The sequence below is a fragment of the Elephantulus edwardii genome, unplaced genomic scaffold, assembly GCF_000299155.1.
Source record: "Elephantulus edwardii isolate Elephantulus edwardi_28Jun2011 unplaced genomic scaffold, EleEdw1.0 scaffold00106, whole genome shotgun sequence".
In the NCBI taxonomy this organism is placed as follows: Eukaryota; Metazoa; Chordata; class Mammalia; order Macroscelidea; family Macroscelididae; genus Elephantulus; species Elephantulus edwardii.
The window spans coordinates 2,796,806-2,822,329 of record NW_006399856.1 but is presented as its reverse complement, the minus strand read 5'-3'; the positions used below and the strand labels follow the sequence as shown (position 1 = coordinate 2,822,329).

At 42.0% G+C, this 25,524-nt stretch overlaps 1 protein-coding gene across 1 annotated transcript; it reads right to left on the bottom strand.

The window, feature by feature from the left end:
• Positions 1-12,184: 12,184 nt before the first annotated feature.
• TNP1 (transition protein 1 (during histone to protamine replacement)) lies at positions 12,185-12,558 on the bottom strand. The gene is made up of 2 exons (XM_006891910.1): positions 12,420-12,558; positions 12,185-12,213 (listed from the first exon to the last, which is right to left on the bottom strand). Exons 1-2 carry the CDS (start codon positions 12,556-12,558, stop codon positions 12,185-12,187), a joined length of 168 nt encoding a protein of 55 aa, XP_006891972.1.
• Between the last annotated feature and the right edge of the window lie 12,966 nt (positions 12,559-25,524).

Genomic DNA, 25,524 nt, shown 5'->3' with positions numbered 1-25,524 from the left:
TCTGTTGGCTTAGTAGTAAGGAAGTGCACTGCCAACCTAAAGATAGATGGTTTGAATCTACCAGTTCCATAGAAGAACTATCTGCAATCTCCTCTGTGCGATTTACTGACTCTGAAAACCCACTGGAGGGTCAGGCTATGAGTCAGTTCAGAGTGGATGGTATCTCTCTCTCTTTCTCTCTCTCTAACACACACACACACACACACACACACACACACACACACACACCCATGGTAGGTCAAAGGAGACTTGGTGACACAGTGCATAATGCATTGGACTGTTAACCAAAAGACTAGTGGTTCAAATCTAACAGATAGATCCTTCTCAAGAGAAAGACGAGCAGTTTCCTCCTACAAAGATTTACAGCCAGTAAAAGAAAATAAAAAAAAGAAAAGAATAACAAATGGAAATTGGAACAGGCAAGAAGTGGTAAGAGCACTGTTACTTTGTGAGAACTGCAATCAGTGTCACAAATAAAAATGTGTGTGAATTGCTGAATGGAAAAAAAATCACTTGTAATAAGACAGATGTAAATAAAAATCACTTACTACTCTTGACTCTAGGAGCTAACTGGTCATTAAATTCTCAGTTTCCATTACCTAAAAAAAAAAATTTACAGCCTTAGAAAACTTATGGGGGGTTGTAATGAATTACGATTGACTGGATGGCTGTGTGTTTTCGTTTTTATACGGTAAGCCGTAAGTGAGAAATATGTGGAAGAGCAGGGAGAAAACAGCCCAAATCATGGCTATTGTTTTATTGTAGTCTAAGAATATCATGAACTAAAAACTCATGAGAACGAAAAAAAGAACAGCAAGGTAGTCAGATGTAGGATAAAGATACAAAATCCATGGCGTTTTATTGTATATCAGTATTGACCTATTGCTGAGACAACGAAAGGGAAAAGGAATGATTCATTTATAGGAGGTACCAATGAAGTATTTGTAGGTGTGTTTCTATGAGGGGCAGATTGGAAGGGCATCTTGTGATGCTGCCTTTATTTGACCACCTGAGCAAAGAAAGAGTGCAGTTTACAATAAGAATTTTGAGATATGAAAAGATTTCAAGCCCCTAATTTTTAAAATCGAACCAGAGGTCCTCAAATGCAACCTACACTATTGTTGGGTAGGATGTAGATGCCTATCTAAGCTGTTAGGTTCTTATTCCTTTCTCAGTTAAGATACATTGCCTCATAAACCTTTTAGCCCAATCAACTCTATTTCCACAGTGGAGGCATGTTAATATGCAATAATAACTGCTCACTTCCCCCTCCTCAAAGCAGCTTGTCCTCCTGGCAAGCATATCTGGAACATAGAAGAAAGTCTTGTTTTCACATTTCACATAATTAAAAGATCATTTAGGCAATATCTTCAGAACAATAAAGCTCTCTATGCTAAAGGACTGTTGTTGCTTTAGTTTCTTGCCAGATAGAAATTGCTTGCAGCTTGATGAAATAAAAAAAAATTAATTGTGTAGTAATGTATAATAAAATTCAAACAATATAGATAAATCAAAAGCCTTTAGTGTTCACCACTTAATTTCACACTTCCCGTTGTAGATTACTAATGCTATCAGCTTGATTAAAAAAACCATGAAATAAATGTATAAAGCTATATTCGTGTATATGTGATGCTGAACATTGTGCTATTGGAGTGTCAAATGCCATAAACGGTTACCCATGGTGGACAGTGTTTGGTGAGGCTCCCAGTTTAAGACAGATTTGGAAGCAGGAAGTGGCATCCACTTCCTAAACAACATGCATATGGAAACTCGAATGGCTTCTGGCCTTTGTTCATAGGGTCACTGTGAGTTATGCTCAACTCGATGGAAATCAACAACAACATCATCAACAAACAACATATGGGTATATACATGCGTAAACTTTATTTTAAATATAAAAAGTTTGATGTACTCAAATATGAGCAGAATCATCCTGTATGTATGTTTTGTTTCTTTCCTTTTTCCTCACTTAATATCTTGATAATCTATCGCTAGCGTTATATATGTGTATATACTCTGGTGAACTTAATGGTAAGGAATTGTGCTGCCAACACAAAGGTACATGGTTTGAATCCACTAGCTGCTCCACAGGAGTAAGGAGGGCATGTCCTCCTGTGTGATTTACTGCCTCTGAAAACCCACTGGAGGGTCAGCTGTGGCTCAGTTCTGACTTGTGATATACAGCAATGACAACAATGTGTGTGTGTGTGTGTGTGTGTGTGTGTGTGTGTACACTTCCACATATATATCTACTTTTTACCGGCCGTGTATCAGGATGCTTGCTTACTTTTTCTGTCGAGTCTATACTAATTCACTGGAAATGGCTTAACATATTTTGTTAATATTTTTTGGAATTGTTAACATTTTCGTGACAGTGGCTTTCCTAACAGTAACCCCTACTCACAATTTCTACTTGTCTTTGAATTTTTTTCAGAGCCAGGGCTTCCAGGTCTTTTCAGCCTGATTCAGAGCCATTTTCCACTCCACCATCCAATTCTAGCCTCATCTTTTAAATTCAAGCACAAGACTGTCTTATAGAACTTCAAGTTCTCTTCTAACGACACCGTTCCCTTACTTCTCTACTCTTCCTTATGGGAGATGTAGGTGGTCCCCACCAGCAGCATCCCCTTCATCCACCTGTCTGTTGCCTCAGCACATGTTTGTTGAGTAACTGTTGTGTGCTAGGCACTGTAGTAGGTGCTAGGGGCTCAGTGGAGTACAACAATATATGTGTACACTCTTGAAGTATGTGTTTGGGTTAACAGAATCCTTTTCTCCCTTCTTTGGCCTAATTGAATTATATAACATTTAAGTATTAGGAATAGAAGACAATTTGGAGCCACTAGTCCACCTTCAAAGGGGCCATCCTAGGTCTATACTTAGCATATTTCAAGTACTTAACATTGATAAGCACCTGCCTCTTTAGTATTGACACCCTACCTATCTTAGAGTCATAAATCCTGAAGAATTCAAGAAGTACTATGGGCTACTCTCTCAAAAGAAGTGCAGGTTGACTCCTCAGATATTTATGGAGTACCAGCTGTGATCCTGGGTGAATGTGGAAAAGTATAACTATTATTCTGGATACATAGTGAACATTCATTAAATCACCACTAATTTTGTGAGAAGATCATGTCTCAACCTGAGAGTAAAAAAAATGAGGGTGAGACAGAGATGGTGCTGGTTCCTTCTTAAGGGAAGGTATAATCCATTCAGCGAATGGGGCCATATCTCAATAGCTACAATTTTATTGAAACAGAGAGTGGGGAGTTCTAGGGAGAAGAGTAGGCAAAGTGACCAGAAACTAAGAGATGATAAAACCTGATTCTAGATGGAGAGATCTGGAAACATTCCTTGGAACTGTGTTTAAAGTATGTGCCAAATTTTAGAGATAGACTTGATACAGGTAGTCCCAACATATGATGTATTCAAGTTACAATAAACTACACTTAGGAATGTCTGGATTCCTGCGTCCAACCCCATCTATTGTTATAACACATCATTTACTGATGTTACCATTTTCAGATACTCATTTGAAGATGTTTAGTATGTAGTGCTGCCAACCCTCAATGAGTATATTTATGAAGATACTGATGATAAAAGACCATAATAATGAAAATGCAAAAAAAATATTTAACTTTCATCAGAATCTATTCATAGTGAAACCATTAGAATGTGATCATGTTGTAAATTTGAGATTATATGTATTAAGAAGCAAAGGAAGCCTTTTTTTAGAGGGAAGCTTACCTTGTCTCTTGCCCAACTACTTTTCAGGTGATACCATGGCAAGTCAAGTAGACCTCATTAGGGAAGATACTTGCTCCTCTCTAGGGATCTTGGGAGTCCCGTGCACTTGTTTACTATGTGTTCAGCAGAAAAGTGCAGTCTGCGCTGTGATCAGGGGAATGGAGATGACTTTGGTGTGTTCTCACAGGGTTCCATGACATTTGAGTACATGTCTTTCAGCTGAGGAAATGTGACAGTGGTTCCCCCCTTTTAATCCAAATAGTTAACTCCACAAATGAGATTTATTTAAAATGCAAGCTAGCACGTAGGGACAGGACATTCTTCTTTTTTTCCCTGGTCTTAGCACTTTATTCACACTTATCTCAGACTCCAGGCATACATATCTCCGCTGCATGGTGCAGTACTCAGGTTGGGCATTAAGCCAACCTTTCTTAGATGAAATTGAAGCTGCCAGATTATCCCCAGATCAAGGCCCCACCCTTCGCTCTCCTGGGAGCCACAAAGAGCTTCTGTGACTCAAACTAGAGCTCACAATCCTCCTCTTTCTTTCTAGCAACACAGAGTGAGGCTGTGAGGCACATCTCGTGGTAACCCTTGCGTAACTTGCTCTGTAGTGAACAGCATGGAAGTTTCAGCTCCTCAGTCCCTCCCTGGAAGCAAGCCCTCGGACTCACAAACTTCAGTATAGAATATTTTATAGAAATAGGAAGAATCTTGTTAAAAGAGAGCTCTGATAGCTTGGTGGGTAAGGAGCTGTGCTCCCAACCCAAAGGTAGGTGGTTCAGATCTACCAACTAGTTCTGGCCTGATGGCATTTAACAACAGTGACTTTTTTTTTATGTCTAGTTAAAGATGAGGGAGATAGAAACAAGGGTCACCTGGAAAGGAATTGTTGTGTAGGTACCATTAAGGTACCGATGACTCATAATGACCCTATGAACAGATCTCAACCTTGTCCTCTCCTGCACCGTCCTCATGATCTGAGATGTGCTCGTTCATTGCTACAATCACTGTGTCAGGCCACCTTTCTGAGGGTCTCCTTTGCTTTCTCTGACTCTCTACCTTTCCCAGCTTGATGCCTTTTTCCAAGGAATTACCTGTCTTGAAAACATGCCCAAAGTATGTTAAAGTGAAGTTTTACCACCCTTGCCTCTAAGGAATATCCTGGTTGCCCTTCTTCTAAGCAGACTTGCTTGTTCTTTAGCCAACGAGCTGCAAAGAAATGGATATTTATAAAGAACTCACTGCACTGAATGGGATGTAAAGTGTTTTGTGTATGGAGTCCTCACACGGGTCCTAGAAGGAAATGTTGTTCATTCAGTTCTACGCAGCAAGTAAAAGAAGCTAAAGAATTCCCACAACTTGTTCAAGGCTGTCATGTCTGTGATGAGATCTGAATTAAAAACTCACTGATGTCAAAGCCTTTAGTCTTTCTATTAAAGTTGGTTGCTTAAGGTCATTAAGATTTGTAACCGCTTGTTCTGCCTCTAGCTGGTCAAGAGAGATAGAGTATTTCCTTTGGCTTCCTTCTTTCCCAGTCCACAAGCATCCGAGGCTCACGCCTATCAAAATCCCCTTTTAGTTTAGACATTATCTTGCTCTTGTTTTGGAGGTGAGCAGTGTAGAAAGCAGTGGGGAGCAGTTACAACCGCGACTGTATCACTGAAATCATGGTTCTTAAGCATGGTGTCTCCCACACTGCCCTCCAATTTTTAGGCCTCAATTTTTCCACCTGTAAAGCAGAAGTTTACAGGTTAGTGGTTAAATACAGTCACAGAACATATGGTCTGGGTTCAAACCCCAGCTCTTCTACCTTCTAGCCACGTGACTTGGGCATATTGCTTGATATTTCTTTGGCTAATTTCTCATCTCTAACATGTAGGTCATAATACTGTCTATTTGAGATTATGGTGAAGATAAAAGAAATTAATATAGGCAAAGCTTTAGTAGAGCACCTAGCACATGGTAGGTGTTTTATAAGGGCTCTCTTTATGACTATTATTGTTATTATTATCCTCCCATGAAAAGTTTCTAAACCTCTATTATTTTCAAATAAATATATAGAAAAGAACATAGTTAGAATTTAAAACCAAGTGCTGCATTTTGGCTTTTTCTTCCTCACTTAATGCTTACTTGTGTGTGTGTGTGTGTGAATTAGCAGCGACAGATGTGAGTAGACCAGGGTGATAATTAGATGTCATTATCCACCCTGCAGACTTAAGTGTGATCTGCAGAACTTTCTGATGAAGTGAAAAAGGAACACTTTGTTTTGTGTGTGTTGTGTTTAAAAAGGAATAAAATTGGAGCCATTCACTGGTAGTTGTTTCAATAGAAAATATACAGATACATCGTGGCTGTGTAAGGGAGGGAATGATATTTACAGTGGTTTTCATGGATTTGCAGGTTTAAGGAAATGGAAGGCTACATTTCCCAGACTCCAGTGAGAGTCACTTCTGACCCGAGTGACCTCGTGTGTGTCAAGGGAGGACTGTGCTCCATAGAGTTTCCAACGGCCGGTGGTTTTTTGGAAACAGAAGGACAAAAGTTCTTCCAATCTTTTGTAGCTAAACCTGCTGCTGTTTGGTTGATTCTGGCTCTTAGCAGCCCAATAGGACAGAGTGAACGGACCCTCACTTGTGGATGGTGTGGCTTGCCTCTTGGCCCCGAGAGTTTACAGTCTAGTGAAAAATGTAAGATCATTTCCAATTCCTACATTTTATGGAAAAAGGGGAACAAGTCATAGGAATTCCTAAGTTTTATGGAAAAAGGAGAGCAAGTCATATGGGGATGTAGGTGTGGGGATGTAGGTGTTCTCATATTTTAAGATGTTTTGATGGAGCAAAAGATCAGGACAGACTGAGAGGTGCCAGACTGGAGCTCTTTGCAAAACAAGCAGACACCAACCGCGTTGTCTCCACAGGAGGGGACCTCACCAGAGGCAGCCCAGCATCCTGATACCAAGGTCTGGGAAATAGGGCACTGAGCCAGGACCTGATAGTCACAAGGTTACCTAAAATGTCAAAGCCAAAGGAGAAAGGACAGGGCAGTCAGTGTACTCAGGGATTATAATCTACCGCAAAAGTTCTGGGTGGTGCAAATGGTTAACATGTTTAGGTACTTACTGAGAGGTTGGAGGTTCAAGTCCACTAGAGGTGGACTTTAAATAAAAGCCTTTGAAAATCCTCTGCGACACGGTTCTGCTCTGATGCTTATGTGTTCACTATGAATCAGGATAAAGACAACTAAATTACAACTGTATGTTTTTAAAAAAATAATATGCTCACATTTAACATTTTTCCAGATGTCCTGCAAGATAGACATCAGCTATGGAAAATGAGGCCAAGACAAGACAGAGCTTTCTTCTAAGATCTCACAAACAGTAGAGCTGGAACTGTGATTTAGGCAGCTCTGCTTCCCACCAGCCCAGAACTGCCACCCTCTCTGCTTGATTGATGCCAACTTGGTTCCAGTGATGGGGGAGCAGGGACGCGAACAGAGATAACTAGACCGAGCTGCAGGTGAGGAAGTAACAAAAAGGAGAGATTCTGATCAAATACAAGGCAAAGCCCGGTAGCAGGAAGGTCTGACTGATGGAATCTGGAGACTCTCGGAATTCTGTTCTGAAGTCCTTCGTTCGTACCGCATGGCCACCGAGAGAGTAATTATCTGCCTCATTGATAGGGTATTAAGCTTGAACAGGGGAAGTGGTTGCTGGGTTCAGATTATGGAGAAATTTTACGTTTAAATCGATAAAAGTTTGAAGAAGCTGAGTGACTTCATGGATCCAGAAGAGAGGAGACTGTATGGAAGGACAGAACCTTAAGTGACCTTGGCAACCAAGCTCCAGGCCACCTCTGACTTGTGCGAATTAACTCTAGGAGGGGGGTTTGAATTGTTTGACTGGTTGAGTTATGGCTGATGCAACAAAATCAGAACAGGACTAAATTGTGTGTGTGTGTGTGTGTGTGTGTTTTATTATTAATTTCATGAACATCTACAGAGATTTTGAATTCCATTCATTTTTGCACTTTTCTCCCCACACACTCACCCCCACCCCCACCCCCAGTTTGCTCAGATTTTTAAAATCCAGGAGAATCAGAACCAGAACTGGAACAGGAGACATGATGGCCCTGAAGTGAGAGGCTGAGAAGAGGCATATCAGCCCCTTCTGGAGCCTGATGCAGGAGAGGGTGTGACACACATTCAGAGCGGTGTGGTTGCCTATCACCATGGAGCAGGGCACTGTTTATCCTGACTCTGACAATCAAGAGATTTGGTTGCTCTGCAGCATGCATGGTTAAACTGTAATTTTTTTTTACCTTGTAGTTTTCATTCTGGTTTGCCTACATTTTACAAATTTGGGTTCTTTCCAGTTTTGCTTTGCCAGTCATGAAAGCAATTGGGAAGCATTGGTTTGAAGCCTTGCACCAGGGTACAAAACCTCCCAGTTTTCATTTCTGGGCCTACACTTCCTCAGCACACCTCTGAGTATTTCTCCAGAGCTTCCTGTTTGCTAGTGACAGCAAGGGGCCACCTGTCTCACCCAGAGTTATCTGGTCAAGGTAAGGATGAGAGTTGGGAGTTGACTGTGCTCCCTCACAACCACTCAGATCTTCTATTAACCCTCAGAGGCTACCATGGGCTTCAGTACTCACATTGGACCCCAAGGCCAGTGGAAGAGTGACCTTCTATTCAAGCCAACTGACAAGGTTAAGGCAACCTAGAAGGGATATGGGCCAAGATTTCCACCCCCCCCCCCTTTCCAAAAAGACTTAATAAGTAATGACTTCAGGGCATGATGTTCCAGAGAAAATTGAAGACAGGAACAAACTCCTTCTTGGTTGGGAAGATGTCGATGCTGTAAACAGAGGAGTGAATGTTCCTGGAGGGCAGGGACTAAGTCAACACCAGGTGGGAAACTGTCCAGCATGGAAAATGTTTCTCCTGCAAAACAGAGCTTTCAGAGCATCTGCTATTTGTTCCACCACCTGTCTAAAAGGGCAAAGATTCAAATCATCAGGAGGCAAGGGTGTCTTATTCATCCTGAAGAGTGGGTTCTTTCCATATTGAAATAATTGTGGAACTAGAACATGTTGTGTGGGGACAATACTATCATACAAACTTTTTGTGTATGTGTGAATCAACATAAAACACAAAACCCAACACACACAAAACCATGCTTTCCAAGTTGAGGGTTCAGGAACTTTCCTTTACAGTAGAAGAAACACGTTTATGTAGCATACCCTAAGAAATTGCAGTTCAATTCCAAAAGGAAAGTTGCCTACAGAGCTGTGTTGGCTGGTTACCGTAGCCAGTTTCCAACACTCTTTGCCTTGATGCTCTTGAGGGGCTGACCTTGTGTTCTGTGTCCCCTGGGATCCCTTGCCTGCAGCTTCTGGTTGAGTTTGGTCAATGGGATAACCAATAGGAGATGGGAGAGTGAGAAGAGAGGTATTTCTTACTTTCTTCTAGGACTGGCAATGGCTGTGAGCTCCCCGGCACAACTCTCAACAGGAGAATTCCTGCTACCCTCCAACTTTCCCATAGATGATGAACTTGGTGAGCTCCTTTAACACATTTTTGCACTTTTGTTCTTCCAGGTCTAAGAGTGGTAACAACTTCCCAGGATTGCTAGCCTTTGAGAATCTCACCTCTGTGACTAAAAACAAATCAAATTCATTGTTGTCTAGTTATGACTCATCACAGCCTTATAGGATGGAGTAAATCTGGCCGACGTGGTTTATGAGGCTGTAATCTTCAAGGAGGGGAGCGCTGGTGGCTTAGTGTTGAGGAATTGTCCTGCCAACTCAAAGGTACATGGGTCAAATCCATCAGCTGCTCTGTAGGAGAAAGAAGGGCAAACTCAATCTCATCCCATGCAATTTACTGCCTCTGAAAACCTGATGGAGGGTCGGTTATGGGTCGGTTCTGACTCAAAGACACATAACAAAAGCAACAACAACTATCTTTAAAGAAGGAGATAGCCACATCTTTCTCTTTCCTGTGTCTGGTGGGTTCAAACTGTCAAATGCTTCACCACTTCACCACCAGGATTCCTTCCTCTGTAAATAGTCCCTTCAATGTGGCCCCTTCATTTGAACTATCCTTAAGGATTTGCTTTCCTATAAGACCCAGAAAAGTATAGACCCTACAGACTGACTTCCTGGTCTTCACAAGTTTGTTAAGGGAAGTAAATATCACCCTCAGCAGCATTACTATTTGCTCTCAACTCTTTAGCTTTTCCCTTTGGGGAGGTCATCTCTGTGTCTGAAAGATGGCAAGGGAAAGGAGCGGCAGTGAGCCAGTTCAAAGGGGGTGATGTTGCAGGAAGCATTTGAAGGCTTACAATAGACAGTCAAAACAGGGAGTGAGTGACAGGGCAATGGGAATAGGCAGGGGTGAAAGATGGGAGCAGGGGACTGGGAAGGGATACAGAGTGTCAGAAAGCAATAGTAACAGAGACTGAGACACGCTTCCAGATCTGACCTGCCCAGTTCTGGGAAATGTCATTCAGCAAATAGGTTCTAGCTGGCGGTTCTTCAGGGTATGCTTCTATGGGAGAGATATTACCACAGTTCTGCCGTTACGGTAACAGTCTGGATCCTCTCACTGGGTGAACTATTTGAGCTCAGCACAGGAGATACATGTCCTGATATGTTGGGTTTTGTTTAATCCTTCGGTTTGCCCAGTCCTACTTACCTTCTTTCTTCTGTAAGCCCTATTCATAAATAACTACCAAAATTCATCATAGCCCCCATCTCCTAAGAACCCAGTACAGCAATTCCTTAACACTAGGGTACCACAAGTGAGTGGCTTTCAGTAACTGGTTTACATTCTGATGGTGTCCAAGGCTCCATTCTTTCTGTGGCCCTCTTAGTTTTTTTGAGGTCTACCAGGAAGCTTTGTTATAGGCAGGTCTTTACTTCCTTGCATGACATTGGTGGTGTTTTTTTTTGTGTGTGTGTGTACCATCAAATCGGATCTGACTGTACAGGAGAAGGTTGTCCCTCCTTCTCCAGCAGAGCATCTGGTGGATTTGAACTGCTCACCTCTGAGATTGCAGTACAGCTTCTTGTCACTAGGCCACCAGAGCTCGCCAAGCTTGGTATTTTTAAAAGATATTACTCAGAAATGATTAGTTGTAGGACCACTTTAGTTTCATATAAACTAGTAACAGCACAAAAGAAAAATTTCCCTTTCAAAACACATGTAAGTACAGGAATTAGGACCTCAATATAAGTTTTACATATGCACAATCAGCTTCTTTACCCCCATAATACAAATTTGACAATGAAATTAGAAGAATGTACAAGATGAATATAAAAATCTCTACATTGTAATGACTGGATTTTGTGTGGAGCAAGGAGCTCTGAGGATTTCATGATCTGGCAGCATGGGTATTCCCAGAAGACAGCAGAGTAGTTACGAATTGGGTACTTATGACTAGACTTCACCAGGAGGATTCAAGATCAAAACTTTTCATTAACTGCTAGGACGAGCTTTGTTTAGTCACACTATGTAGCTTTGTTTAGTTATACTCTGGACAAATAAAGGATTTTTTGAGGCTGAGTTTTGTTAGGAGCTAAAATAGGCCCAACAGAAGATGAGAGTTATGAAGCATTTCTTCGATTTATGGAGGAAGCTGAAAATGTTAGGCGGGAAATACAAGTTTGGTTCAAAGTTGAGTTTGGAAAGGGAGAATTCTCACACCCTTGGAAGGAAGATGGCTTTGGAGCAGTACCTGTTAAGAACCAAGCAGCCTTTGAGAGAAGCAACCAGATAAATGTCCGCTGGAATGATCTGAGAAATGAACATTCTTTTCTATTGAACTCTTAGAATATGACTCCAAGGTATATTATTGACTAAATGTTTTTCTGTCCCAACATCCTGGTACCGTCAACTCACTGATGCTCAGTTTCATTTCTAATTCAGTGCTCTCTAGAGATTTCCCTCTGTCTTGCTGTCACCTAGTCTCATGTCTCTCCTACCTTCAAGATTGAAAACTTATCTAGCCCTGTACCACTCTTTCTGCTTACCTCTATCTGGTGCTTCTCCATGAACTAAGTTCATGCCAATTCTTTAAGTGTGAGTCTCAATTCCATCTATGTCACACTGGGATTTTTGCTGTTTTCCTAGCCATGTTTCAGGTTAATGGTTCTTGTTTTATTTTCCCCATGTCTGCCTGGCTCACGAGTCCAGCTTTCCCACCAAAAGAGCAAGGTAAACTTTTCAGTTTTAAAAATTTTTATTGAGATGTGGGGAGAAACAGCCAACATATACATTCATTTCATCACAACTGGCATTTTACCCACAAATGAAAGGCTTTTCTCTGGCTTTGATCTAACTCCAAGTCTTGATGGTCCCCCCTTTTTTTCCTGTCTTCTCATTGCTGCCTGGCGGTGTTGGATGTCCACCAGGGCAAAGTTCACTGGTGCAATTACAAGTGTGAGCGGTGACTACGAGTGGCTGTGGAAAAGGACAGATTTGCAACAGGACCACTGGTTAGAACATCTGCATTTAACACTCTTCTTGCCCAGATGGCTTTGAAACAAGAGGAGAGAATCTCAGGATGAGATCTCTGGGCCATAGGAAAACTAAACCCAGCAAGAAATCTCCCTGGAGGAAACACAGCACTCCTTTCAAGCCTGTTCCCCAATTGAGCCCTCACTCACCATCATCACCCCGTTTTCTACTCTTGAAGCTGCCTTTTCGGTATCTTCTTTTGCCCCTACCTCTCTTGACTCCTTTGTGGGGAGATCGGTTCTTGCCCCTCTTCATACCATGACTCTTTAATTTGCGGCTGGTCGACATTGTAATTTCTGCCAAATGGGGGGCTTTGCAAGATTGGAGGCCTGGAGACTGGGTATTTAAGGCCTCAGCCATTGTGATGGAGAGGAGGTGGGGCTCAGCAGCTGGGTGGGGCTCCACTGTGAGGCCACCAGTCTTTGCTCATATATATGAAATAAGGTGGTCACTTTGATATGGACCAAGATTGCTCTCCATGTTGAAGCCCTTTTTATTTCAAATTATTCCCTCCAGCCAAGTTGTTACTACCGACCAAATCCCAGCCCTGTGCCAGGTCTCTCAGGTGTGCAAAACTATAGGAGCCTACCTGTGGGAGGTTTAATAATCACTGAATGCATGTACACACACAATAGTCAAGTCTCTCAAATGGTGTTTAGAAATGCTAACAAAGTACTTCAGTTAAGACCTGTCTCCAGCAAACCCATTTCAATAGGATCAGAATAAAACATCCTGTCTTTCCCCATTTTGTCCCGCTTTTCCAAGGAAGACTTCAAATTTTCACTGTCTTTTGAAATGGGAATGTGTTCAAAGTTTATCACACTGTCACACAGCAGTCTCAAGGTCTAGGTCTAGACACCATAAATAGCTGCTATCTCTGAGTGAAATATCTGTCACAAAAAGACAAATACTGCATAGTGCCACTGTTGTAGAATGGGACTGGCATCAGGGTTGGGGTAAGACTGAGAAAAACTGGATAAATTATGTATATTGTATTGAAATAGATGAGGGAGAGAACAGTTTAAAAGTGATATATGATAGAGTATTATGGTTATCACAACAGTCCAGAATGAACTCAGGACAGAGGGGAGGGGGGATTGTATACCATTGAAGGAATTTTTCTTTTACTTTTCAAAGAGAAGAGCGAACTTGGGGGAGGGGTGGGCAGGGAGAAAAGTGTGACAATGAATGAATGGAAATCCAAAATCTCTGTAAATGTTCATTAAAATTAATAAAAAAAAATGTTGCTGTCTCATCAGTTCTCACTTGCAGTGACATTTCTCACTTGTGTGTCAAAGGAGAAGGGCTTTCTAGCCTTTTCAATGACTGTTGCCTTTTAGAATCAGACCACGAGGCTGTTGGTGTGGAGGGTCCCTGGGTGGCTTGGAACCAGCAACATTTTGGGGAGTAGCTCGTCTTTATCAACTCCATTGTGTTAACAGTCTGAAACACTTGTTCTGGTACCATGTGAGTGTGTGTGTGTGTGTGTACACATGTGCTTATTATGTGATCTTCCCAAACAGGAAGCTACTTTTCTTGGTTTTGGTTCTGAGTGCAAATACCACTTCCCCTGACTCTAGCTCCTTATTTCTGACACAAGCAGTCGGGGCAGGTGCTAGCTGAGATGGTCGACTTTTGAGGAAACTTCCTCGTAGTTTATAAACAGAATCTTCTTTTTTCTACTTCCTTCTCCACAGGTGCCAACACAACCTTTATATAGTAGGCAATCAGTGAGTAGTATTCGTCCATTCTAGCTGTTTTGGTATCGCAAGGACAGTCCAACACAATGGAAGTGACTTTGCATGTGAAGTGGGAGAGTTTCTAAGTGGAGAAGAAAGAAGACGACAGTGTGACGACTATGTGCAGAATAGTTCGTCAGAACAGTTCTTCTAGGGGCTCTGTTCTGCCCTCACATGCCTGACCAAAAAGCTTGCAGAGGAGCTGGCCTCTTTGGATTTTAAGAGGCATTTTTCTGGATGGTTCTGGAGATTTCTGTCCCTCAATCCTTCCCATCCCCCAAAGACTTGCTCTCCAGAGAGAAACTGAGACCAACAGGGAAGAAGGCAGCCAGACTAGGGAATTCAAGTCGAAGCAAACAGAAAAGTCCCCCTTGCGTGGGGTTAACGAGGAGGTCTGCTTCCAGACACATAAACTGAGAAACTTGAGTCGCAACAAACTCATGTGGGAGTGGAGGGGATCTGTAGGCCAGACAAGGGTGGGGCTGGAGTGGTGTTTGCATTGGCGATGGTATCAGGCCTCCTGGAGTGAGGACGGACTGGGTTGAGTGCTGCTCATGGCTGCCCGGCTCTGTTTATCTTTCCACTTCAGCCCCATTGTGACTTGGGCCAACTACGGTTTAGAAAAAGCACAGTGAGCTCACTCTTGACCCTTGTGGACCCAGAGCTCTACCCTCTGTCTCACTTTTCCTCTCGTTCTCTCTCTTTTAATGAAGCAACTGAGGCACAGAGAGGTTACGTTAACAAATAACCGGTCGCTGCCAAGTTGGTTCCCACTCACGTGTGTACTGTGTAAGGTCTTCAGAGTTGCGATCTTTCAGAAGCAGATTGACAGCCTTTCTTCCACAACGCCTCTGAGTCAAGGCTAATTGCCAATCTCCCAGTTAATAGCTGAAGAGTTAATTGTATCATCCAAAAACTTTATCTATTCCACATGGTTATGGTTATAGCGCACACGTGGCAGAATTGGTCCAATAATCGGTTAGCTTTCGTTTCTGTTGATAAAATAGTTGTTTTGTTTTCTTTAAAAAAGTAACACTTTTTCCTCTCTTAAGGTTGAGTATTTTCTTGTCTGGAGACAATGGGTGGATTTAATGGTGTGTTTATCCCCTAAAAGGATGGACAAATGGTGCTGCAGGAACGGCTTGGGTACCAGAAGGCCCACTCTGCCTCTTCCTTAGGTGACGGAGGAACAGACTGAGGGCGTTAATGTTTTGGAAGTCACAACTCTGTTTGGGTCCCATCTCACGTCCCCATCTCAAACTTACTCTATTAATTTTCCTGGGGAGTCCACTGAACGCCTTCACAGGGCTGGGTCTTCCCATAAGGCTGGGAATTGGAGCTCATTAAGAGGGAACATCGGAAAGTTGCTGACAGACCTTACACATGTCGATGACTCAGTCTCAATTCCTTTCTGAAACTCAAGTCTCTCCAGATGTTGACCTCAGCTGGGAAGGGGGAACTTTCTACTCTGTTCACATGCACGCCCTGTCTTCTCTACTGTTGTTGTTGGTTGGGCAAACCAAAGGGACTGGAGAAGGATGAAGCTACAGAGAGGGGGCCCTATCAAATGCAGAGCTCTCTAAGTTCAAGACCCATCTGGAGTCTACAGGAGGAAATAGAAACCAGACACCCAAGTCAAGAAGATGTTCTCAGAAAAGAGAGGCTTTGTCTTCATTTGCCCTCACACGTCCAGATCTTGAAAGCACAGAACTTTCTGGCTCTTCTTCCCTGCCTCATCCTTTATGACACTGTGAACAGTTCTGGGACAAAGAGATTAGGCAGCTCTCAGGTGGGGGCTGTATCACACAAACGGGTCTGTGGGAAGAGCCTCAGAGGTCCCCTTGCTTACAATGGTGAGAAGAGACCTTTGTTTAAAAAACTTCATCTGGACAGAGCTGGAGGGTAGGCCTTCTGATGCCGAGATCCAACTTTTGCCCCTGCCCCTCACTGTTTCCTTGCTTGCTTTCAAAGTCTACTTAGTTTTTCAGGTCTATTTGACTTTCTCACCCATGTTATTAAGTTCTTATGTATAATTTAATACAGATGGAATAGGGAAGTCTGGGAAGAGATAGAAAGTTCTGCTTAGAGAAAGGATGTAAATTAAATTATAAGATCTTTTGGGCAAATCCAAACATCTTAGGATATAAAAACATGAATTAAGGGTCCTATTCTCTATGTTCTGCAATCACATTATAGCAAGAAATACTTTTTATATTACTAGATACACTATTACTAACCTTACCTACATGAAGATCTTAATTAAAAAGGTTATGTTCCGTTTGGACATCTGAAAAAATACTTTTCTTTGCATCTCAAGTCACCACTTAGAGTAAGGCCATAATATAAAAAGAAAATTCAAATCTTATGTGCCAGAAGATTTCAAATAAAATTTTCACTGCAACCACCCCCTTCCATTCGTTGATCTTGTGTATCTGTTTGTGATATCATAAAGAGGTTGGCTTCCCTACTCAGAATTCTCTGGAAATGAAGCTTCTTTCAGCCACAAGACAAAAATGTGATTGGATGCTAGGATGTTAGCAAGGAGGTGGTATCAAAATATATCACATGCATTGAGTCATATGGACTTTGTTGTTGTTGTTATGTGCCATCAAGTCGCTTACGACTCTTTGTGACCCTATGTACAACAACCCTAAGCCCCACTCTATTCTGTGCCAATCTTATTGTCTCTAACACACCTACTCCCATTAGCCCAGTCACTGAATCAATCCATTTCATCAAGGGTCTTCCTCTCCTACACTGTCCCTCCAACTTCCCAAGCATGGCATCCCTCTCCAAGGACTGATCCCTCCTTGCAACATGTCCAAAGTATGTCAGACGAAGCTTCAGAATCCTTGCCTCCAAGGAGCAGCCTGGTTTCAGCCTCTCTAGGACAAACTTGTTTAGGAATTGTATCTTAGACAGTCTAACAACTGGAGAAAGAAATTTGAGCTGGGCTATTAAAGAACAATTTCAACTCCTTTCTAATAAAGGGCCCAGGCAGAATTGTATCACAAACCTAATTTTAGTGCATACTTCTTACTACTGTGAAGGCATGATATATGACAATGGAAATTTGTCTTTTTTGTTCTACTCTTTTCTTTGCTTTTCTTTTCTCCAGACGGACTTAAATTCATTCCTCCTGCCAAGACCATCAGGTCAGTGTGAAAGAACATAGACCTATGGAAGGGGGCAAAATATCACTGAGGGAAGATAAGGACAAGAGACACACACACTGAGGTGCCAGACATGGTCAATGCCTGCATCACTGATGATTTCAGTGCATTGTGACTGGCACACTGTGACAGCACAGCAGACAGAGGAGACTTAATATTTCTTACCATTTATTTTATCCACATTGATTTCTATTAAAATTCTTCTGATCAAGGTTGGATCAAGAGAGAACATCAAAATCTAATCTTTACTTCTTGAATCTCTATGACTTGATGTTGCTTGTCTTGGTGATTGCAATTGAGAATGGAGAGAGATAGGGGCGTTATCCCATAATAATGTTGATTGCAATTGAGAATGGAGAGAGATAGGGGCGTTATCCCATAATAATGTTGGGAAAAAAGGAATTGAGGATAAATTAAGGACCAGCGTATAAAGAGGCTGGGCCATTGTGACTCTGGGTTCTGCACTCTGAGATGTCACAAAGGCCACGTGAGATCATTGGCCATATCTGCAAGAGAACATAGATTTGCTTGTAGAACCAGCGACAGCTTCCCTAGATATTTAGTCAGACCGGTTTTCTACATGCAAGAGTCTCAACTTTCTAAACTTGGACAAATCATTTCCTTTCTCCTTGCCTTAAAAATATTATGAGGATAAAGGTTTACCTGTGTATTCCACCCTTCTCTTAGGCAGAACTCTTCATGTTTGGGAATATCAAAAGGTAGATTGAGTTACAATTATTTTTACTAAATAAATAACCAGAAGCTTTTGTGCCATAGTTTGTGGTGAGTTTCATGACTAACCCAGAGGTCATACATCTCCAATTACTCAAATCCATTAGAAACTCCATGAGAGAAAGATAGTCAATCTCTTCCTGTTGTGATTTATAGGCTCAGAAACTTTGGGGAAAGTCACTATGGGTCCAAATCTATTTGACGGCAATGAGTTGAGTTGTCTACTAATTAAAGGACACACACAAGTCACTTGTTCAGTTCTCCTTGTGGTCCCAGAATTCTGTTATCTGAAGCCACAGAGATTCATTGACACCTTACCCTTCACAAACACCTCCCTATGCTGGGAGAATGAAGAGGACTTGCCTAGTAGAATCTTGGAAACATTGTTTTAATAAGTCTTAATTTGGGGGAAAAGCCAAAGAATGACCTAGAGACTTGAAGTATTGTGGTGATCAGATTTTATTGAGCAAAAAAGCTTCTGACACTGATACTGGGCTGTCTCTCCTCCCCCACCCCCCTCGCCCCTCTGTCCTTGTGAGAAATGGGGGTGAGGACTGTGTCACCATGCAGAAATACTCATTTCCTCAGTTGACCACTGTCCTGGAAGAGTAATGGTGGCACTTTTCTTTATGCTGTAAGGAAGCAAATGGAAAATTGTGGTTACAAAAAGGCATTTGAGTAGGCAGGGAAGCCTTAGATATTCCTTTAAGTGGGCACACAGGCTTAATGATCATTTTCATATTTTCTGTTATCATTTTGTAACCTTTTACATCTCTGATTTGGCCTTGCTTTGTTGTCTCTTTTCATGACACCTGTTCAAGGTTAAAATCATGTCTCCCAAGAGCTAACTGCATACTTTGCAAGGCATTTGTTAAATGAAAGGAGCCCTGTCAGACCTGTTGATCACAGGTACATTAGGAGTCATAGTCAACTAGAAGGCACCTAACAACAACAACAACAACAACAACAACAACAGTTGGTGGCACAGTGCTCCATCGGCAATTCAAACCCATGAGGAGCTCTATGGGAGAAAGACATGAAAGTCTGTTTCTATAGATTTATAACTTTGGAATCCCTGGGGGAGTAGCCCTAATCAGTCCTGTAGGGTCTCTGACAGTCACAATTGACAACAGTAGGTTTAGTGAAAAACCCTGGGTCTCTTGGTCAAAAATCACTTTTAAGGTTGTGACAGCAGATCATAAAACTAAGCTTGGGGTCCTTCCAAGCAGAAGTCACATACTCATGAGGTTGAACCTGTCGCGCCCTTCTCAGTTCAGGCACTTCACAATCCCTAGAGTAGGGGGGACAGAATCAGCAAAGATTTATTTGGTAACCAAAAATTTGGAGGTTTGTGACTACCCAGAAGCTCTTCAGTTATTGAAAACCCTGTGAGTGTAGCTCTCATGTGACACACATGGTTACCATGAGTGAGGACCACTGGGTGGCAGTTTGCTGGGTTTGGGTTTTATGACAAATACTCAGACAACTAGATGGAAAGGTCTATAACTCGTTCACCTTTATAGTCCTGGAGGATTGATTAAATGACTTTTTCATAATGGGCTTGAGGAAGACTTGCAAATGGCCCATTTCTCACTGAAGTGATCCCAGAGTGCTGAGGGTCAATCTTCTTCAGAATTGACCTCCTCACTCTTCCCTTACCCCCATCATCCTGCTTCCATCCATCCGCCTCTGTTGTTTCCCTCACTCTCTGGACAACCTCTCACTACCACGCTTCACAGAGCCTTGCCGGCCTTTCCTCCTCTTCCAACATGCTCTCCTGCAGTGGTGGCTTTTCAGCGCTGCAGCTTCTTAACTTAAGTCAGCTTGGTCCCAGTGGGAATTCTGTGTCTGTGTGTAGCTGCTATCCTGGGCACATTCAGTCCTGGTAGATGTTGAGGAGCATGGCATGGACTTTTCTGACTTTTACCTGTAGGTGATAATTTAAGCTGTAACTAAGGACCAACGTATAAAGAAGCTGGGCCATTGTGACTCTGGGTTCTGCACTCTGAGACGTCACAAAGGCCACGTGAGATCATTGGCCATATCTGCAAGAGAACATAGATTTGCGTGTAGAACCAGCGACAACTTCCCTAGACATTTAGTCAGACCGGTTTTCTGCATGCAAGAGTCTCAACTTTCTAAACTTGGACAAATAATTTCCTTTCTCCTTGCCTTAAAAATATTATATAAAAAGCCAGAAGTGTTGACCTAAAGGTAATCCCATTATTTTCCTAACTAGGAAACTTTCATTTGAGATCTTTTCCTTGCAAACCCACAGCTACAGAAATTCACCCCAGGACACATCAACACTAAACAGCACACCTGGGCTTTAAATCAATGTCTGCTTAAATTTGGTGCTTGTGCTCTGCCTGGACTGTATCCACAAAGGTATTTTCTTCTAAAGTGTAAGGGGGCAAGGAGATGGATCATCATACAGAGGGTAACAAAGTCTGTTACTTAATGCTCAGTGTGAAAAGGAAGTACAGATAAAAACCTGAGTGCTAGAGTTCACAAGAGATTGACTCAACTCAGTAGTGGCAAAGGAAAGAGATGGGCTACAAAATACTGAGATGACTAATGAGAGATGGAAGGCTATGAAGGGAAACAATCGAGTCTGTATTTCTAACTGTCACCCTATAAGCATGGTGATGGTACAGGAGCAGGGAAGGGATTTGGAGAGAAAATACTGTTTTTAGTTTTGTTCAGGTTGAGATGTCTATGAGAGAGAGCCAATGTCCAATGAGGAATTCCATACACAAGTTGAATAATAGTATTTATAGCCCAAAAGAAACACTGAGACTGCTGATGGAGATGTGATCATCCACATAAAGTGTGGATTTATTTAATGGAGAAATAATGGAATTCATTAGTATCTAGGTTGGGTGTTGTTTTTTTTTAAAGTTTGTTTAAAAGAGAAAAAACTGGAGGAGACAGGTCAGTAGAAAATTCAGGGGAGAACAGGCTTAAAAAGTAACAGTTTCAAAGATGAAATTTTGAGGTAGTAATACCTCTAACTGAAGGTTGAAGTGCGGGCCATCAGGTAGAGTTGTTGTTACTGTGTACTATTGAGTCAGAACTGACTCAGTGCTGACCCTTTTGGCAAGATTGCTCATTCTTCTGCAGGGCAGCTGTTGGGTTTGAATCTCTTCCCTTCAGGATTGCAGCTAAGCTTCTTGCCACTTGGCCACCAGAGTTCTCCTGTGCAGAGTACTTGACATATTTTCCTTCACTTTTCTGTTTTTACCTTCCATGATCTCTATGTTGCTGTTAAACACTGTCGAGTTGCTTGTGACTCATCGCGATCCTTTGTACAATATTTCTGAACTCTGACCTATAATGAGCCAGTCTCAGTGTGTCCGACAGACCTAACCCCATTACCCCAGTTACTGTGCCAATCCATCCCATTAATGGTCTGCCTCTCCTGCGTTGTCCCTTCATCCTTCCAAGCATGATGTTCTTCTCCAAAGACTGGCCCCTAATGGAAGCTTGCCCAAAGTATGAGCCTGAAAATCCTTGCCTCTAAGGAACAACTTGGTTTCATCCTTTCTAGGACAGACTCATTTCTCCTCTTGGCAGTCTGTGAAATGTTCAACATCCTTCTCTAGCACCACAACTCAAAGGCATCAATTCTTCTTCTGTCATCCTTAGTCATTGTTCAGCTCTCTGATGCATAGCAAGTAATTGCAAAGACCATGGCCTGGATCAGGCACACCTTGGTCTCTAGACTGATACTGTTGCTGTTTAGCACTCCAGTGCAATTTGTCTTTAGATTTCCTTACTGCTGATGCCAAAAGTTGGCTTCTTGATGTTTTTGGAGAGTGAGAACCCTGGAGATACAAAGTAGAGGATGTGGATAAGGAGGACCACGGTGAGAGGAGAGACAGGAGGCGAGGGGGAAGAGAGGCTAGAGGTTGTTTGTGAGCAAGGGAAACGGAGTTTTGTTCAACAATAACTTCTTATTTCACAGCAACATTTCTCAAAGAGGAGCCTTCTCTACAGCCACTATTTTTCTGCCCCAAGAAACAACTTCATTAGTCTTTTCTCCTCTATTTTCTAGCATCACCTGATTTTTTGTGGTGTTATCTGTCACCTTGTCTATCTAATCCTACTGACTGTGTCAACCTCCTCTTTCAGCAATAGGTAAGTCTGTGGTTTGGAAAGACTTTCAGTTTTGTTTGATCCTTGTTATTCCATCTCTCTGTCTTCCCTCAAGCAGATTACCTTGTGGGGATTTACAGTCAAGGTAATAATAGCTTGTGCCTTGGACCTTGTGTGAAACAATGGCCTCTCATGGCATTAACTCGGTTAGTCTTCACAGCCACCCTGCAGTTAGATGCTGTCATTTTCAGGTTCCCAGATCAACATGGGTAAGTATCCTAAGATCTACAGCAAGGAAATGGAGGAGCTGGACGATGGCTTCTTATTTCTTGTAGAAGATTGTATCTCACACATCCTACATATTTTCCGAGTACTTAGCTAAAAGTGGGCATGGATCAAGCTCCCAAATCCTTAACAATCAAGAAGTAGATCCTTTTGTCTATCAAAATGATTGGAACTCTTGACTAAGGGTATTATGTTCTCAGAATGAAGATTTGACTAGGCTGTTGTGGGGGATAACATTCCATGTTGATGTGTACGGGATTTACAAACAGCTGGCTGGTGGGAGAGCTCTCAGACACTTTAGTTAATCATAATTTGGCTGGCCAGAAACATTTCCTCTCACTTCCTTTTAGCCCACCCTTCACACTGACTCATGTCCCATGCATGTGTAGAACCCAGAAGCACAAAGGGGCAGGGATGAAGGTAGAAAGATAGTGGAAGAACCTCAAAACATATTTGGGTGAACAAGTAAATTACCTGCTATATAAAGCATATATAGATATAGATATAAAATAGATTCCTGTCTCTTGCCTTGAATATTTGAATCTGTTGAGAAGAGAACCTAATTATTGTTATTAAGAAACTATGGACAAGGAAAAGATAACATAAGATTGAAGGATGCCAAAGGTGTTAGATGCACTTTTCATTTATGCACCTAGTCACCCATATTTCCTTCATATCTTTCATCTTATATTTTCAGACTGTCTTCTAGGAAATACTCATGAAAACCTGCTTCACAGATAGCACATAGGTGGTTAAGTGCAATTCTTTCTCTTTTTCCTTTCCCTCTCTGTTGTCTTCCCTAAGGATTAAAAATCTCCTAGCATTGGTTACTGTTATGTGCCGTCGAGTCACTTGTAACTCATAGCGACCCTACATACAAGAGCCCTAAATCCTGCTCTATCCTGTGCCAACCTCGCTGTTTCCGACACACTCCCACCACCCCACTCACAGAATTGATCCATCTCATCGAAAGTCTTCCTCTCCTGCGCCGTTCCTCCCCTCTCCCAAACATGATGCCCCTCTCCAAAGACCAGTCCCTCTTTGCAACATGCCCAGAGAATGTCAGACGAAGGTTCAGAACCCTTGACTCTAAGGAGCATTCTGGTGTCACCCTCTCCAGGACAAAGCTGTTTGTTCTCCTAGCAGTCCATGGTATATTCAACACTGTTCTCCAGCACCACAATTCAAAGGCATAAATTCTCTTTCTATCATCGGTAGGAAGCATAATATTGGAGGATCTGCTGGGGGTGTTTGGATTGTCATCTCCACACTCTTCCCAGCCCCTCATTCATCTGTATCAGCTTGTATAGTATAGGCTTTGAAACTAGACTGAGTTAGTTACCTAGCGCTCTTAAGACCAAGAAAATGAAAGTCACAGAATTGGTAGCTAAATTATTTGAAATGACTAATTTGTGCTATCTTTAAAGAATATGTTAATTATAGCTTTTTGAAAGAGAAGCCTTGGATTGAAATTTAACTAATACTTGAACATTTTGTATATATTTCTTTGTATATAAATTTGTGCAGTACCAATGACAAAAATGTAGTGTCATAATAAAACCAGGTCTTTTAAAAAAATTTATATTCTCATAGTTCTGTAGCCTGGAAGTTTGAATTTATGGTGTTAACTCTAGAGAAAGGTCTTTCTGTGTCTCCTTCATCTTCTATTATCTGCTAGTCATACCTGGCATTTCTTCCCTTAGAAATCTGTTTGTCCTGTTTGTCTGTCCTGTTTCTCATGTTAAGAAGGAACTACTCAGAAAGGCAGAGTCCTGCTGAGCCAACGCTGAAGCACTTGGCTGCTGACTGACTGATCAATGGTTAAACCTTCAGTCACTTCACAGGAGATACGACTTGGTGATCTCCTCCCGTGATATTACGGCTGGTAGACCCTGTGTGGCAGTTCTCTATCTCTAGAGTGGCTGTGAGTTGGAATGGATTTTACTACCCTGAACAGTTCAGAAAAGATCAAATGTAAGACCCATTCTACTCTGGTGTTTATGATTAAGGTCAAACATAAAACTTCTATTTTCAAACAAGGTTCAGGCACAGGGATAAGGGGCTTGGTATAATAAATGCCTGTTCAGTCTACGGCCATACCACCCTGAACGCGCCCAATCTCGGAAGCTAAGCAGGGTTGGGCCTGGTTAGTACTTGGATGGGAGACCGCCTGGGAATACCGGGTGCTGTAGGCTAAAAAAAAATTTAAAAAAAAAAAAATGCCTGTTCAAAACAAAGACTCCAAAAACCAAGGACTCTTTTACTATCATAGTGGATCTTTGGGCTGTTGTGTTTTATTGTGATATTTTTTCACCATAATTTTTCTTTATGTTCATGTCCCTTTTCTTTCAAGATGTCAAGCTTCCTGAAGCTGATACTGCACCTCAATGAGGATCTAGGGGATGGAACAAGGATGGTAGGATAAAAAGAGTCGGCTTAGAGTTTTAAGCTACGTATCATTGGTGGTGGGAGCAGAGATGGATAAGGAGCAGGAGGGAAAGATTACAAAGAAGCTTGAGAAAATAACTGAGACTGGTGGCTATGCTTTTCTTTTTTTAGTGGCGTCATTGTTGTTGTTGTTAGGTGCTGTCGAGTATGACCCACAGCGACCCTATGAAAAACAGATTTGAATCCTTGTTCTATCCTGTGCCATCCTTACACTTCGTGACACACAAGAGCCCATTGCTGAAGTCACTGTGTGAGGACACATGGTTGAGGATCTTCCGCTCTTTCACCAACCCTCCACCTTCCCAGCATGATGTCCCTTTCCAAGGAATAACCTCTGCAAACTACATGCCCGAAATGTGTAAGACGAAGCCTCAACATTTCTGCCTGTAAGAAACACTCTGTCCATCAGGTGCTCTGCCGGAGAAGGAGCGGTAATCCCCTCCTGTACCAGTCAGATCTGATTTGATGGTACACACACACACACAGAGTATGATTTTTTTTTTTTTAAAGAAACACTCTGGCTACACTTTGAACAAGATATATTTGTTCTTTTGGCAGCCTAAGGGATAGTCGGCATTCTTCTCCAGCACCACAGCTCAAAGGCCTCAATTCTTCTTCTGTCATCCTTATTCAATGTCCAGCTTTCAGATGCATGACAAGTATTTGGGAACACCATGGCCTGAATCAGATACACCTTAGTCCTCAAACTAAGTGACATTATAGTGATAGTTTCATGATCATATATGTATAGAAACCTTTCAAAAATTACTACATTTGTA